At 30.5% G+C, this 18,167-nt stretch overlaps 2 protein-coding genes across 2 annotated transcripts; one reads left to right on the forward strand and one right to left on the reverse strand.

The window, feature by feature from the left end:
- Positions 1 to 3,844: 3,844 nt before the first annotated feature.
- LOC139885023 (uncharacterized) lies at positions 3,845 to 4,491 on the forward strand. The gene is made up of 2 exons (XM_071868978.1): positions 3,845 to 4,060; positions 4,186 to 4,491. The coding sequence occupies exons 1-2, from the start codon at positions 3,845 to 3,847 to the stop codon at positions 4,489 to 4,491; spliced, it is 522 nt and encodes a 173-aa protein (XP_071725079.1).
- Positions 4,492 to 14,968: 10,477 nt separating this feature from the next.
- On the reverse strand, positions 14,969 to 15,699 carry LOC139885024 (uncharacterized). Its single transcript, XM_071868979.1, has 2 exons — positions 15,606 to 15,699; positions 14,969 to 15,204 (listed from the first exon to the last, which is right to left on the reverse strand). Exons 1-2 carry the CDS (start codon positions 15,697 to 15,699, stop codon positions 14,969 to 14,971), a joined length of 330 nt encoding a protein of 109 aa, XP_071725080.1.
- Positions 15,700 to 18,167: the final 2,468 nt, after the last annotated feature.

Genomic DNA, 18,167 nt, shown 5'->3' on the forward strand with positions numbered 1-18,167 from the left:
TCATTGATATTACATGTCCATAGGACCTTTGTACTTAATTTCTTTTATAGTAGCCTTCTTTCTTTAGCTAAGGATTTGAAAAATCCTTGGTCTGAAATGTAGTTTAGGGATCCTAGAAACCTTTGTAATTGTTTTCTATCTTCTATTTTTGAAGGAAAGCTATTTAATTTTTCTATTACATTATCTTGTAACTTTAATTCTCCATTTCCGGATATAGTTAATCCTAAATAGTTTATTTTATTTTTGGCAACTACTGCTTTCTTTTTACTTAGAACTAATCCTCTTTCTTTGACTCTTTCTAGGACTATTTTTAATTTTCGATAATGATCTTCTAATGTATTATTTGTATAGATTAGTATATCATCTATATATACTAGACAGAATTCTTCTAATCCTTTTAGATTTTTATCCATAAATCTTTGATAAATCCCTGGTGCTTGTTTTAACCCAAATGGCAACACTGTCCATTGATAATGTTTATGGGGAGGACAAGTAAAAGCTGTTAATGGTTTAGTATTGTTATGCAATCTTAACTGCCAAAAGCCTGATTTAGCATCTAAAGTACTAAACCAATGACTTCCTCTAATTTTCTGAAGTATATAATCTTTTCTAGGTAGTTTGTAAGCATCTCCTATTGTTGCTTCATTCATTTTTGTATAATTAATTACCATTCTTCTTTTTCCTCGTTTTATTTCATTATGATTTTCTACATAAAATGCTGGTGCAGCATGCCTACTAGTAGATTCTTCTAATATTCCTTTTTCTAGTAGTTCAGCACATTCTCTTGTAAATTCTTCAACGTCAATTTTAGAATATGGGATTTTATTTTCTACATTTACTTCTTGATTAGGATCTCTTAATTTTATTTCTATTAGTTCTTGGTTTTTATTTTTATTTTGATCTAGTGGATTATCACTACATACATCTTCTAATAGATTTTCTACATCTTTTTGTAGGTCATCGGGTATACCTAGTCTTTCATTTATAACTTTAAGTTTTTGAGTGATTTGTAGTTTATTTAATTTTACTAGTATTGGTATTTTTATAACTGTACTTTTCTGATTTTTATAAGATGGTGCTGTTAGTTCTATATAATGTAGGTACTGGCAAAATGGTTGATATAATTTTAGGAAATTGTTTCCTATTATTACAGATAATCCTGATTCTTGTTGATATATTGATGGTACTATAAATATATAATTTCTTATTTTTATTTTGTTAAAAAATGATGCTTTCCATATAAGATGTTTACTACCATCTGCTATTGATATGACTAATGGTTTTTGTAATTTATTCCATTGAAATGGAATTTTAGCTGAAGCAAAACATAGAGTTGCTCCTGTATCTATATATGCATCATAAGATTTTTCTTTATATTTTATTTCTATGAACGTACAATTCGGATTGGGTTTATTCATTTGAAGATGAATATTCTTCTTCCGAACTATTAGATTGACTATTGTTAGATAGTAATTCATATATGTCTTCTATTTCAGAGTCTGAATCTTCTATTGGTTCTAGATGATTTTCTATTGCTATATTTAGGATTTTAGTTTTTCTTTATTTTCAGTCTTCTTTTTATTAGGACATTTATTAGCATAATGACCTTCTTCATTACACAGCCAACATCTATATGTTCTCTTATTTTCAGGACAATATTTTTCTTTTTTATATGGTAGTTTTCTTTTGAAAAACTTTATTTTCCTAAAGTTGTTTTTCTTATAATTGAATTTTTTATATTTATTTTTTGGGAATTTTCTCCATCTATATTTTATAATTTTCCTTTTTTCTTTATTATATCCATAATTACTTGGTACTCTTGGATTATTTTTAAAACATAGTTGCCCAGTAGGGTGTTTAAGTTGTTTCTTTATAGACCGCTGCAAACATTGTTCGGCTATATAGTTTTGGGTTACCTCGATGACTCCTCCTAAAGTATGAGCAATTATATTATTTGCTACTTCTGACATAAATATGTCTTTTATGGCTTTGTTAAGTGGCCATGGTAATTTATTTAAGTAAGTTTCTTTGTGAGCTTCTCTAGAATCTACAGGTAATTTATAATAGTATTTTTGAAATTCACATGTATAGGATTCTAAATCACACATATTGCAAATTTGTATGTTATTAAGATGCCATAAAGCTTTTTCTGCTTCAGCGGCTTCAGTCGCTTTTTTCTTATCTACATCATCTTTTCCTAGGAATTCTCTATTTATGGTATCTACTAATGTGAAGAAAACTTCTGAGTTTGCTGTTTTTTCTCTTAGTAAAATATCTATTTGTGCTTGTGGTAAAGTTTGTAAATAGTTTTTTACGGATCCTGTTACTTTGTAAGTAACAAAAGTCCAAACTAAATTAGGATTAAAATCTTGAAATATTTTTTCTAGTTGAATTAATAATCCTGTATTATTCATCCAAAGAGTTAAACCTTCTTCTTTATTTTGAACACAGTCTAGATTTAGAATATCTATATTAGTTTTAATTGATGGTATATATTCATCAGGAAATTTTTTCCATTTGTCATTTTGTCTAGTATATCCTTTTTCGTTCATATAATCATTATGATAAAATTCTCTTCTTCTTTTATGACCTGAAGTTGATTCCGGAATTTCTTCTAGTTTCATTCTAAACGGTAAATCATCTTCTGATTCATACCCGTATACTACCTCTTCTTTATCATCATCTATATTATAATTTTTATGCTCATAGGTTTCCTTTTCTTCTTCAATAATTTTTAATTGAGACAGAAGTTGTCTAACTTCTGATATTTGGTCTGATATATTTTCTTGTTCCATCATAAGATTCTACGAGGTAATTCTAGAGTGATTATTCTTTTAGGTTTTGTAATAATGATTTCTTGTTGGATATTCGGGTATTGAATTATGGATTTTTCTTTTTCCGAATTTAATTTTTCAAATTTGTATATTTCTTCGTTTAATTTTTCTATAATATCTCCCTCCTCCTGAAAAATTTTCTCATTCTGATTTTCTAATAAATCTTTAATATTTTTAAGGCAATTTTTTGAATCAATAATTTCTTGATATATGTCTTTTGATTTATGTTGATTTATATATTTATTTATTATAGAAAACGATTCTTCAATTGTTTTCTTATTTTCTATAATCATATTTTCCAGATTATTTAGTTTTTCATTTAATTCATTTTTAATATCTTTTAAATCTTTTTTTATTTTTATTATATCTGATGTTATTGCCATCATGTAGTTTCTAATTGTACTTTTAATATTTCTAAAGATTTCAAATATTTTTTCTCCTCTTTTAATTTTTGTCTAGTATGTTCATATTGATTTATAAGATAACCAGCGTAATGTATTGTTTTCATCCTATGATGTGCTCTTATTAATCCTTGAAAATATTGTATATTGTCTTCATAGATTTCTATCATGCCTTTAGATATTAATATTTTTTGTCTTAAGTCGATTAATTGGTTACGTAAAACAGAATTCATAGTATAGGGGACTATTATGCTTTTTTATCAAAACTTGGGAGTACTTTTGTAAATAGGTGAAACAATGTCTTTAATTAATGATTTTTCTTAATTAATGATGTGGTATAACCGGGAACCCCATTTCCGATTATACTACAAATGTTTACCTTTGACAAAAAACATCATATTTTGTTTACGTTCTATAATTTTATGATATATTTGTATTTTTTCGTGCATAACGCATCCATCTCACCCTAAACACGCCCTTACCTTACTCCCAACCTCTCCGTACCCTGGCGGCCTATTCAAGTGCGACGCGTGTGGCCACAACAACCAGGCTGGTTTCAGTTACCATTGCAAAGACTGCTGCTTTGATGTACACGCACTCTGCGCCTCCATGCCGCTATTACTCGCGCCAGCTCACTCGTGCTCTCATCCTCATGCGCTCTCTCTTAAATTTTCTTCTCCCTACTTCCCTGATATTGGCTTCTCTTGTGATATTTGTAGACAGGTTGGAGCCAACCACGGGCTCTACCGATGTGACGCTTGCCAATTTGATGCTCATCTTCATTGTGCAACATCGTCGTCGTCGTCTTTCAACAATATCGACCATGTAATTATACATATATACACACACAATTCACTTCCTTCAAATTTAAAACAAACGAGACTCAATATATTGCATATCGAGTTATCGATCATATGATCATAATTAATTAGTCTTAATATTTATTTCAGGTCTATGGTCGTCGTAGCTCGTTTCCTGAGGCAGTAATTAGAGGCCAGCTGCCGAATAATTACTATCATGTTAATGATCAAAGTACTATTATGAGCAATTATAATGCTTATAATAATAATGGAACTGGATTAGTGGATAATGTAGTTCAAGGGCTTGTTCAAGGAGGTGCACAACAGGTTGGTCAGAGCTCCGTTCAAAGTTTGACCGGCACCGGTGATGGAATTTACGTCGCCGCTGATTCTTCTTCTTCTACGATCAGTACGGTTGGGTCTTCCATAATTAGTGGCATATTTGGATTATTGTAAACATCAAAATGAATGAAGATGATATTTCAAAATAATAAATCTTATTAAATGCTATTTTTGTCTCAAAATATATTATATTTTGTTCATATCAATTAATTTAAAAATACAAATTATCGAAGTATATATCTACATATGAATGTTCAACTTTATCTTACGCTTACTTAATCGAACTATTATCACCGTTTCAAAATATTTGAGTTAAATTTTTAATAAGTTATATTAATAATATTTATTCAAAGCTCATAGTTTAAGATTGAGTAATTTCTCGAATGAATTAGAATTATAAATTTAAACAAACTATATATTTAACCCATGTATGAAAATTTTTATTCGTTATTTGAGATTACAAAATTCTCTTCGAATTAGTTACACACACTCAATTTTAATTTTCTATTTCGACTTAACTTTAAAATCACTTCCACTATAAAAAAATGAAATAAAATAAAATAACTTCCCCATATTTCTACTCTCTTCATCGGTCAATTCTTTTTTATTCAACGATTTTTGACTATATAATAGGAGGTAGTCTTCTCCCAATCCAAACAATTTTAAGAATTACGAACATGATAAGTCGACTCCATGACTTTCAAGATAAAAGCCCTCGAATTAAAAAAAATAATACAACTTCAAAAAAATAAAATAATAAAATAAAAATACTACGGACATCGGGTAAAAGTCAATGATAACGCTGATTCTTAAAGGGTGTACTACTATTGTATATGTTAACCCTAAAAAGTGAACACGGAAAACTATTCCCGGATTCTTCAAATACGGGTATGTTAATTGCATAATTAATTTCTTTACACGTGGGACCCACTTTTGTTTTTTCCGTTTTGTTTTTATCTGATAATATAATTTAGTCCTTCTAAAATTTGTAGAATTAAAGTTTGGTCCTTATAAAGTTTTTTCTAGTTTAGATTCTATTGTTAGTAGATGTTTATTTAATTTTGATAATTCTTTTTGTATATCATTATTTTTAGAAGACGATGATTCTTCTTCTGTTATGTAATTAGTATTATCTCTAATTAATTTCATACTCGGCCTACGAAATATTTGTTCTTTTATTATTGTATTATCTATTCTAGTACCGAACTAATTGGTGTTGTTTTTATTGTTCCTACTTTTGCTGTAATGCCAAATAGATCTTCTAAATAAATTTTATCTTTATCTTTAAATTATATACTATGATGACTATTTGATAAGGCATATCCTATTTCATAAGTTATAGTGAATGGATAGTCTTCTTTAGCCATTAAATTATTTCTATAAAATTTGTATGCTATTATTAATGATTTGTCTAAATTTTCTGTGCATAAGGGTATTCCTAATTGTAGTGATACATTAAATTTTAATTTTGTATAAGCTAAGTTTCCATTAACTATTCCTATTATTCTATCTCGAGGATCTTGAATTCTATCATCACAAATTGCTAATCTTATTGGTGAATCTATTCCTTCCATGAATGTTGATTTTATTAGGATCTGAACAGTTGATATATGAATATAGCCTATTTATCTTTTTCTGCTTGTTTTATTTTTAACTTATCAATTTTTTCTTTAATTTCACTACCACTTATAATAGGTATACTAGTTTCTCCAGTCGTAGTTGAAATTTCTATTGGATATTCTGCTGTAATTTTTCCAAAGTAGATAATGTTTTTCCTACCTAGAAGATTTTTTAATGAATTTTCTATATCTTGTCCTTCTTTTAGATTTAATTCTTCTTTTAGATTTAATTCTTTTGATTATATTTTTGTTAACTAAAATATCTCTTTTGAAGGTTCCTTTTTCTTCTTGTAGATCTAAATAGTTTATAGTATTAATTGACGACGATGTCGAAGCTAATTCTTTTTCCATTTTTATCTATTGTAAAGTCTAAGTTGTTCTAGAATGATGCAGTAAAGATCAATTTTATTTGATATTTCTATACGCATATCATTAAGGATTCCGATATTTCCTGGATCTAAATTTCTGATAATTATAAGATCATTATGACATTCAGCTATTTTATTTTCGCAATGATTTATTAGACTAATTAGATCTGAGCTATTTTTTCTTAAGCACATAAGATATATTCCTTGTGTTATATTTTCAATATAATTCATTATTTTCTTTACTAGCTCTGATACTAGAATTTTAAGACGCGGATTAGAATTTGAATAATTGGCTAATTGAAAGAAAATAAATAGATTTTTATTAATAAGATAGGAATACAGACGCTTAATATAATCTAAATAGATTGGTCTGACCAATCCGCTTCTAATTCTTCAGTATCGTAATACATATTAGTTTCGTATAGATATTCTAATTGTATTTCAATATGGGTTAATATATCCATATTTTTTTCTATCTTCTTATATGAGTTATCGATTAATGAAAATAGATATGTCTCATATCTGGTTGCTATTTCTTTTGCTAGATCAGAAGGTAATATTTTTCTGAATGATATTTCTATTTCTTTAACTTTTTCTATATCTATTTTCTGTTTGCAATCGGAAATTATTTCTTCTAGTTGAGTTATTTTTTGATTAGTTTCATTTTGTAAAGCAAATAATTGTGCAGTACTAGAACTTTCAATTAAAGATAAATCAAGTGTATCAGTTGGCGAATCCATACCTGAATCCTTATGCTTTTTGAATGCTTTTGCAGATGATCGTCTTGTTTCCTTGATAATAAATTGCTTGATGTTTGTGTGTTTGGTATAATATTGTTTACTGATTTCTGGGTATTTGCTTAGTAAAACAGATTTCCTATAAACGGGAAATCAAAACGTTGGTTTGTTATCAAACAAACAAAGGAGAATTTTATTTCACTCAATAAACTCTGAGTTCTAAATGAATCAGAGGGTACATATTTATACACATAATAAGTGGACTATATTCCACTTAATACCCTTAGATATTACATTATTGATGCCCTTAAAGATTTACATCAGGGCTTACATTTTATTGCAAGAAGACACAGATGTCTACATCTTGCTTTAACTAGTGGATGCAATTATTTCATCATCTTTATTGGATTTCTTTGGCTTTTCTTCTTTGTCTTCTTTCTCTTTGTTATCTTCCATTATTATTGAGATAGAATCTGTAGAGTTGTTGTCTTTATTGCTGTGTAAGAGAGTGTATATTATTTCTTTTGTCCTATAAGGCAGGTATTGTAGTGGTCCAGAGAAATCCGAAAATGGTCCTTCGAAAATCTGAACTGCTCTTAGTCCTTCAGCACTTATTTCTTGATTATACTTTGAGTATATTAGAATATTTTCACTTCTGTAGTTAATAAAATACTTTTCACGAGTATCAATCTTTCCGGTGTTTCTCAGTATTCCAACGAAATATTTGGCATTGAGTTCTTCAAACCTCGTTCTCTGATAGTTTTCGTCCAGTTGATCCATCTCTTGGTGGGTAATTTTTATTTGATATTCCGAGAACCATGACTGCATAGCTTGGAACCATTATTTTTTCTTTGTTGAATACTGGAAGAGAACTATATATTTTTATAAATATTTCTCTATCTTTTCCTATTCGGGACATATAATTTCCTATAGCATGAGCTGGTCCTAGAGAAAATTCTGAAAGTAGGTTAGTGCCCCTTAGATAGATAGTATCTATTAAGCCATGAATAAGAAATTTATATAGTGTTAGAGGGTTTGCATCAGGGAGAAATATTGCTTTTGAACTGGAATCTAGTTTGACTGTTGGGTAGAAGTGTTGTCTCATTTTCTTTTTCTGAATAATGACTGAGCATTAAATAACACTCATTAAATGATGAAATTGATGGTTGTTTGGCTTTATGTTTTTCTTCTCTAGTGGGGATGTTAAGAATACTAGAGTTGGGAATTTTACCTATTGGGGTCATTTTTCCTGAATGCCTGATCGAGGATGATGGTGTTGAGAGTAGTTTGGATTTGTAGTAGGGAGTTTCTGTTTGGATTTGTTGAATTTGATATTCTTCATAGGCTTTTTGAGCCTCTTCTCTGGTTGTGAATGACTTATGTTGAATATTGGATTGTCCAGTAACAAAGGCAGAAATTTTGTGCCAATGATCGTAGACTCCTTTCATGGGTCCATTAAATATTGCATAGAATTTCGTTTGGGATGACTTTGTAGTGTCGTACTGTAATGTTGGGGGAATGTTGTTCGACGAGTCTGAATTAGATGAAGATCCAATTACTGTTGTTGATGTTGATAATGGTAATGGATCCACCACGTTTTTGCTGCATAGCTCTGATGGTTGGATCTTTCCTCCTAGTTGAATTATGGCTGCTTTGAGTTGAGATATTTTCTTCTGTCTTTCTATTATTTCTTTCTGGTTTTCTTCAATTTATTTTCTATTGATAGCTATCTGTTCTGTCATTCTTTTGATTATTTCTTCCATTCTCTTGTTAGGGTGTCTGCGATGACGTTGTTTTCTGACTTTATGTATTTTATTATTGTTGGAAATTGTCATAGCTCTAGCTGCCACCTGATCAGTCTTCCTTGATTGAAGTTGCTTCGGATTTTGTATTGAATGATTCCTGTAAGATATTTACTATCAGTACGGAGTTCAAACTCTTTGGGAAGAAGTTCAATCCTCCATTTTCTCATTGTTTTAAGACAAGCAAGTGTCTCTTTTTCATGTATAGGATATCTTTGCTCAGTTTCTGAGAAAGTTCCTGATATGTATTTGCATAGTCTTTCGACTTGTATATTTTTTTACTTTTCAGTCTGTATATTGATTTTTGCTTTCATACAGCCAGCCCAAGTTTCTTGAGAGGCATCTGTCTCCACAATCAGATAATCATCACTTTGCGGATTGTATAGTTTCGGAAGATATTTGCAAGCATTTTTCAGCTTGTCTATAAGTATTGAATCATTATTACTCCAAGTCCATAGGACCTTTGTACTTAATTTCTTTTGTAATAATCTTCTTTCTTTGGCTAAGGACTTCAAAAATTCTTGATCTGAAATGTAATTTAAGGATCCTAAGAACCTTTGTAGCTGTTTTCTATCTTCTATTTTTGAAGGAAAACTATTTAGTTTTTTTTAACGTTATCTTGTAATTTTAATTCTCCGTTTCCTGATATAGTTAATCCTAAATAATCTATTTCATTTCTTGCTATTATTGCTTTCTTTTTACTCAAAATTAAACCTTTTTCTTTGACTATTTCTAAGACTAGTTTTAATTTCTTATAATGATCTTTTAACGAATTATTTGTATAGATTAATATATCATCTATATATACTAAGCATAATTCTTCTAATCCTTTTAAATTTTTATCCATAAATCTTTGATAGATTCCTGGTGCTTGTTTTAATCCAAATGGTAATACGGTCCATTGGTAATGTTTAGTAATGTTTATGAGGAGGACATATAAAAGTTGTTAATGGTTTGGTGTTATCATGTAACCTTAATTGCTAAAATCCTGATTTAGCGTCTAAAGTACTAAACCGATGACTTCCTCTAATCTTTTGAAGTATATAATATTTTCTAGGTAATTTATAAGCATCTCCTATTGTTGCTTCATTCATTTTTGTATAATTAATTACCATTCTTCTTTTTTCTCGTTTTATTTCATTATGATTTTCTACATAAAATGCGGGTGCAACATGCCTACTAGTTGATTCTTCTAATATTCTTTTTTCTAGAAGTTCAGCACATTCTTTTGTAAATTCTTCTACATCAATTTTTGAATATGAGATTTTATTTTCTACATTTACTTCTTGATTAGGATCTCTTAATTTTATTTCTATTAGTTCTTGATTATTATTTTTATTTTGATCTAGTGGATTATCACTACATACATCTTCTAATAGATTTTCTACTTCTTTTTGTAATTTTATAGGTATACCTAATCTTTCATTTATAATTTTAAGTTTTTGAGTAATTTGTAATTTATTTAACCTTACTAAAATTGGTATTTTTATAACTGTACTTTTCTGATTTTCATAAGATGGTGCAGTTAGCTCTATATGATGTAAGTATTGACAAAATGGCTGATATAATTTTAGAAAATTATTTCCTATTATTATAGATAATCCTGATTCTTGTTGATATATCGATGGTACTATAAATATATAATTTCTTATTTTTATTTTATTAAAAAATGATGCTTTCCATATAAGATGTTTACTACCATCTGCTATAGATATAACTAATGGTTTTTGTAGTTTATTCCATTAAAATGAAATTTTTGCTGAAGCAAAACACAAAGTTGCTCCTGTATCTATATATGCATCATAAGACTTTTTTTTATATTTTATTTCTATGAATGTACAATTAGGATTAGGTTTATTCATTTGAAGATGAATAATCTTCTTCTGAATCATAAGATTGACTACTATCAGATATCAATTCATATATTTCTTCTATTTCAGAATCTGAATCTTCTATTGGTTCTAGATGATTTTCTATTGCTATATTTAATATTTTTAATTTTTCTTTATTTTCAGTTTTCTTTTTATTAGGACATTTATTTGCATAATGACCTTTTTCATTACATAGCCAGCATCTACATGTTTTCTTATTTTCAAGGCAATATTTTTCCTTTTTATATGGTAATCTTCTTTTGAAAAACTTTCTTTTTCTAAAGTTATTTTTCTTATAGTTGTATTTTCTATATTTTAAAGTTATTTTTCTTTTGAAGTAGTTATTTTTCATTCATATAATCATTATGATAAAATTCTCTTCTTCTTTTATGACCTGAAGTTGATTCTGGAATTTCTTCTAGTTTCATTCTAAATGGTAAATCATCTTCTGATTCATATCCATATACTACTTCTTCTTTATCATCATCTATGTTATAATTTTTATGCTCATAAGTTTCTTTTTTTTCTTCAATAATTTTTAGTTGAGACAAAAGTTGTCTAACTTCTGATATTTGGTCAGATATATTTTCTTGTTCCATTATACAATTCTACGAGGTAATTCTAGAGTAATTATTCTTTTAGGTTTTGTAATAATAATTTCTTGTTGGATATTTGGGTATTGAATTATAGATTTTCCTTTTTCTGAATTTAATTTTTCAAATTTGTATAATTCTTCGTTTAGTTTTTCTATAATATCTCCCTCGTCCTGAAAATTTTTTCATTCTGATTTTCTAATAAATCTTTAATATTTTTAAGACAATTTTTTGAATCATTAATTTCTTGATATATATCTTTTGATTTATGTTGATTTATATATTCATTCATTATAGAAAATGATTCTTCAATAGTTTTCTTATTTTCTATAATCATATTTTCTAGATTATTTAGTTTTTCATTTAATTCATTTTTAATATCTTTTAAATCTTCTTTTATTTTTACTATATCAGATGTTATTGCCATCATGTAGTTTCTAATTGTACTTTTAAAGTTTCTAAAGTTCTCAGATATTTTTTCTCCTTTTTTAATATTTGTCTAGTATGTTCATATTGATTTGTAAGATAACCGGCGTAATGTATTGTTTTCATTTCATGATGTGCTCTTATTAATTCTTGAAAATGTTGTATATTGTCTTCATAAATTTCTATCATGCCTTTGGCTATTAGTATTTTTTGTCTTAAATCGATTAGTTGGTCACGTAAAACAGTATTCATAATAAAAAGACTATTTTGTTATTTTGTTAAAACTTGAAAGTATTTTTGTAAATAGATGAAACAATATTTTTAATTAATGATTTTTTCTTAATTAATGACTTTTTTCCCGTATTCATCGTATACGGAAGGAGTATATTCGTTTACAAACATCAAAAACGTATTATTTTGTCTACGTTCTAGGGTTTAGTTTTACATTTATAATTTATAGGATTCTTAAAGGCTGCTACGTAAACGTATGGCACTTCCTCTTATAGCCTAATCCAGGTGAGAAAATAATATTGAAACTGAAGGTTAAAATTACATAAAAACATTTGGAATGTAGAAAAAAAATAGTATTGAAAAGAGGAGCGAAATTATACTAAAAAGAAAATTACAAAGTCATCCAATTGAGAAAGATTTATGATTAGAGCCTTTTGATTGTATAAGGCCCTTTTATCTTCACACTTGTAGCCTAAGAAATTGAGATAATTTGAAAGAATGTTAACTCCTTCCGTCCGAAAATATTTGCCTCTTTTTCTAAATTAGTATGGCATAATCTCTTCGAATTTTCTTAATCAGCAGCTTTTCGAATCACCATATCAATCTTAGAAATCCTGATAAGATTTCTCACTTCGTGCCGATACCTCCTGAATTGCAATTAGAGAACTTCCCTCTTTTTCTTAGAGAAATTAGCAACTGAGAGCTTTCTTTATACAGGCAAATACTTAGGAGCCTAAACTCTCCCAAACTGCCTCTAAATCTTGCGGCTAGACTTGCTAAGAAGGCGGAAGCTCGTGCAATTTTCATGCTGGGTCCGAGGAGATATCACGTCATAACATTGAAGATCTCATCAAAGCCGCCGAATACGCTCTGTCCCTCTTGAAAAAGGGTGAAATTCCTAAGCACGTTCAATGAGTAAGTTTTTCCTTATCAAAATTCTTCATTTCATGTATATTATCGGTTGATAAAATCAGATCCGAGATAATGCTTGGTGTTGTTGGTATGTCGATTTTCATTTCACATGGATGTGTCATGGATCTGTTTCAGTCTCCTGGATTTAGATAGACTTCTAGGGCTCGTTTGGACGATGAGATTCAGGACACGATTGGTTTCGGGAATCCGATTTGTGCTAATTTGTGCATTTGGATGACATGAGTGAGATAGCGGAATCCAGGTCGAATCCATCAATTAGCTGATTCGTGTGCTAGAACTTTATGTGTTACAATTATATTCAAAATGTTGTTAAAGTTTGTGGGAGCTCAAGGACTTGAATCCAGGATCAGGAGGAGAATGGAATTTGGTGCATGATGTTGATTTAGATCGATTGGGTGAACTTTTGTGGTTGGAGATTGAGGTGAATAGAAGCTATTCGTTATATATACTGTTGCCACTAGCATCGACCCAGATGATTCTGATATTCTTTCTATTAGAGTTGGCACAGATGGTGACATTGTGTTGTGCAACCTCAGGGAAATGGATCATATGAAGCTGTTTCAAAGCTGCTTTGTTTCTTCGTTTGCCTTCCCAGTTATGGCTCCAATGTGGCCTACACCAATCCGCTCTCTTGGTTACTGATAAACTAGACGTGTGTATTCAGTAACTTTTTCTTTACTTAGTTTACCTTTTATTAGTTTGCTTCCAGTACTGGAATGAATCATGTTTGAAACTTAATTTCATACTCATGTGCCTTTACTTGTAAAGTTCCTTCCAAAAATTCTCATGTCACATATTCATGCATACTCAGCAATCATACAACTTAAATCTATTGCACAAAATGAAATGCCTATTCTTGAGCCAATTTTCATGTCTCAGATTCATGCATGCAGAATGCAAAGTCCATATATATAATATGTATACGACGAAATGCTCGTGATGTTGCTTTTAGTAAGATTTTCTAAGCCAGAGGAAATCTAAGAGTAGATCCAAAATAAAAGTTAAAACTCTTGTAGATTAAATAATAACTTTGCAAGGAAAGAAAAGGATCAAGAAAAAATGTAAAGTAATCAAACTTGATGAAAGCTTCCTATCAGTATTAATCAAACTTGATAAAACATCTATCAGCAGAAGCAACTAAGTTGTAACCATTAACCAACATTACAAGACTATCAATAAAAGAAAACAATACTATCTTTCGAACCTTGAATGGTTTTTTTCTACCGGCATAATAACGAGAAGGACCCCCTCTTGGATTCGATCCCCACGAGTTTCCAGAATTGTGTCCCCGTGAGTTGTAACCTGTGTTTAAGTTCCTTGACTCTCGAGCATTATTATTTGCCCAACTGTTCCACCCATTGTTCTTGGCTGATTCGTTGCTCTGGCTCGGATCCCGACCATTGTTTTCCATTCTTCCAGGTTGACGACTGACCGGAATTATGTTCTCCCTTCATTCCAACCCCATCGATTATTCTTGGCGGCTTCATTACTCCGGCTCCCGTCCCACAGATTGTTTCCGTTACTCCAATTTGCCAACCGAACGGAGTTCCCTCTGCCATCATAATCTCCCCAAGAATTCTTTGCAGCTTTATTCGAGTTTCTTGGCTCTGATTGGTTCCAGCCCCAAGCAGTATTAGCTCCTCCCTGACTGTCCCATCCATTATTATTTGCTGACTCTTCTCTCTGGCTCAGGCCCCACGGATTGTTTCCGTTCTTCGGCTGAGCAAAGCTTCCTCTCACCTGGTCCCAGGCGCTGTCTCCCCAAGGAGAAGTTTCATCATTTTGAGAAAGATGATGGGCCAAAGCCGTTAAATTCGCCAAGTCAGTCGGGTCACGACCCCATTGGGGTGAACTCTGAGCATTACATGGATCTTTATCAGAGTTCCTTGCCTTCTTACTTTTTATGCCCTTCATCATCCAACTCAGTTTCTGCATCATCAGGAACAAAAAGTGCTTGGTCTAATTCCTTGACCAGCTGCGGATCGATTTCAGACTCCCAATCGATATTATCTTAATACTTATCGGGATCTGGCAAAGGGATGTCGCATGGGAGGGCGTTTTCCTTGGCCCAAAACCGATTTTTGGCATTTCGGAATGCTTCTTCAGCAGCTGAAGCCTCCCAACTATCTACATTTTTATGTAGGTATGGCATGTTAATCTCAGTATCCAAAACTTTCTGCCAAGGTATCAATCCGACCAAAGCACAGAACTTCTTTTCCCAAGCAGGCACCCCTTCATCGGTAAACCCTGTATAACACGATTGAAAAATCCATATTCAAAAACCAAAGCTACAAACGATTCCAATACGAACAAAGCAGATAAATTACTTCCAAGATGGCACATTTGAAAATCGATACTGTTTATCCGAATTCCCATCTAAACAAAGCATATATCAATGTAACATGATAACATCATCTCCTTCAATTTCAAGAATCCTGCGCTATATATCATTTCCAAGCACAAATCACTGAGACAAGATTTCAGTTGGAAGTTTTGAACCCACGAAGCATAATCTAAATAATAAAAATTCAACAAACAATACCACAATGACTTCATTTCAAATTGACGGGATCGATTCAAAAGCTAAAACTATCTAATGAGAGTAAGTTTGTAAACGAACAAAGAGTTGTTGGGACTGAAATACAAACCTGAACGGGGAATGAGCGGTTCACGGTCATATGAGAGTGGCCAATCGCGTCTCTGACGCTGGAATCGTGGGCGTCGAAAATTCCATTTGCCCATTTTCAAACTGGATTTCAAATTGTCAGATGAAAATTCTACTATGAACCAGATAAGAATTGATTAAAGAAGAGAAGAAAGCAATCGATGTTAGTGAGAAATTCAAGTTCAAGACTGAGAAGAACGAGTGAAGAAAATATATATACATATATATATATAATACGAGTCTGAGACTCAGAGAGATTGGTTGAAACGTTTCGGATTCTGGTTTGGTAAATGTCAAAATGTAAAGAAGACGCGCGTTTTTAAGGAGAGTGTCAGAACTTAAATAGTAAGGACTTGTAAGTAAATTTTCGAAAATGTTTGACAAATCTGTATATTCCACGAATTCTTACTTTTTTATACGAGTCAATTTTTATTTATTTTTTCTCAGAGAAAAATAAATAAAAATTGAATAAAAATATGTAGAATTACATATACATGATTTTTTTATTAATAAAAGAATAGGCTTTCAAAATATAGAATTTTTTTTTTTAAAGACAGATTTTTTTTAAATTTCTCAAATAATATAACAACACTACCATAACGAACGATAGTTGATTCATACTATTTGACGAAGATTTATAAGAAATAGAGACACATGAGCTAGTCGATGCGAAAAAAAGAACGGATACTAATAGGTTTGATTGGACTAGTTGTCTTTCAGGATAAATGGCTTAAGAACATGAAAGTAAAACTTGCAAGTAGATAGTAACGAGCTTTTTAAAAAAGTAGTATATTCTACTAATGTCCAACACCAACACCAGCTGTTTACTTCCCCACATGGTTTTTTTGTAAGCCATCTTTATAAGTTCACTCTCTCTTGACACAACACAATTGCAAACATATCTCTCTCTCTCTCTCTCTCTCTCTCTCTGAGATTCTCTTTGCTTCAGGTCAGTCTACATTTTCCAATCGCTCTCTATCTCTCATGGTTGTATGTTTGTTATATATCTCCCATTTCTGAATTGAACAAATTTGGGATCTTTTGGTATTATTATTGATTAATTAATGTATCTGATCTAGATCTTTTCATGCACATTGTATAATTAATTAAGGTAGCTAGATATCTTCTACTCTTTCAATTGGGTTTAAATTTTGATCTGGGTTTTGTTACTTAAATTTGAGTATTATATGAATTTGGCTTTAAACAAGCACAGTTTTGTTGAATATAGATCTCATCTAGCTAATTATGCTTTAATTAATTAGTAGCAATTTATTTAAAGTAATAATCAGTTCGAGTAAGATCTGGAATATTTCTATCATTGAATTAATTAGTTAATTGCCTTTCTATACGAAAAGATTATCTTTTCTTGTTTTTGGCAATTTTAATTTACTCACATTGTAGTCAACACCTTTAAATTCATCTACTTATAGACTGAGATCTCAACTTCCTATTAAAGAGAAAAAAAGGAGAGTAAATTTTCTAATATCAAATGTAGACTATAATGGGAAAAAAATGATTTGGAACTCTTTTTCTAAAATAATGAATTGAAGATAGAAATTTTTAAAACTTCTCGAGTAGTAAAACCCTAACATAAAAAAAATACTTATCGTCCCTTCCACTCTCTATCCCTATCTTTATCCTAATGAATTTTATCACGTGTACCAAACGTATATGTCATCATAAGTTAAGAAAAAATATGATCCTACTCCCTCCCCTTTTCCTTTCCATTTTATGAATTTGGCTCGCGACCTAGTGTAGAAGTATTTTGGATAAAATTGCACTAACTGATATATTCAAGGCAAAATTCGCTCAACTTCTATATACTTTGGGAGATATTGCACACAAAAAACAATATTAAGGATGAAAAAGGACTTTATACTTTTTAGCACGTGAGTTTTGGCTGCGTGCACTATCTCTCTCCACGTGTGTTCTTCAATCTTTTTCTTACTTCGTACTCTCCGTGTCTTTCTCATCTGGTTTCCGTCTTCTGATCTTCAATTGACTTCGTCTTCTCAGAAACGCTGCGTTTCAATAGACTTCCAGAAGCTATCGTTTTAGCTTAACAAGTAAGTCTCTCTCTCTCTCTCTTCTTGTGTATATAACAGTGTTAGTTGACTTCGATTTAGAGTTAATAATTTGCTTAGAAGTTTTGTTTGTGTTGTTTTTCAGTTTGGTAGCTAAGATACTGGTAGTAAAAATGGTCGGTTAAATTGTAGCTTATGAGAATGGTTTTAAACCTTATGAAATTATATAAGATCTGTTAAACGCTTGAAAACCCAGCTCTTAGGTATTTGGAAATTCGTCTTTAATTTGTTGAATTGGGTACAATTGTATGTTAGCTTTCTGGGTTTATGATGAAATTCCAAGAAGTAATGTCAAAAGGGGTCCGTTTGTTACTTTTTATTTATCTAGTGTTGACTTAAATTACTAAATCCTAAGTAAAGATCTTACCTTTGTTGATCAATTCATGCAAATTTCAGTAAATGCTTCATTTACTCTGATGGGATGTTCTATTTAACGATTTTTCGTGTTATGTGTTAAATAT

This window comes from Rutidosis leptorrhynchoides, unplaced genomic scaffold, assembly GCF_046630445.1.
Source record: "Rutidosis leptorrhynchoides isolate AG116_Rl617_1_P2 unplaced genomic scaffold, CSIRO_AGI_Rlap_v1 contig7, whole genome shotgun sequence".
NCBI lineage: Eukaryota > Viridiplantae > Streptophyta > Magnoliopsida > Asterales > Asteraceae > Rutidosis > Rutidosis leptorrhynchoides.

What these genes read in the sequence shown, in the direction of transcription:
- LOC139885024 (XM_071868979.1), bottom strand. Translation starts at nt 15,699, where the DNA reads ATGGGCAAATGGAATTTTCGACGCCCACGATTCCAGCGTCAGAGACGC. An exon ending in ACCGCTCATTCCCCGTTCAG is followed by an intron (nt 15,205 to 15,605) that starts GTTTGTATTTCA and finishes CGTGTTATACAG; the next exon opens with GGTTTACCGATGAAGGGGTG.
- LOC139885023 (XM_071868978.1), top strand. Translation starts at nt 3,845, where the DNA reads ATGCCGCTATTACTCGCGCCAGCTCACTCGTGCTCTCATCCTCATGCG. An exon ending in CTTTCAACAATATCGACCAT is followed by an intron (nt 4,061 to 4,185) that starts GTAATTATACAT and finishes TATTTATTTCAG; the next exon opens with GTCTATGGTCGTCGTAGCTC.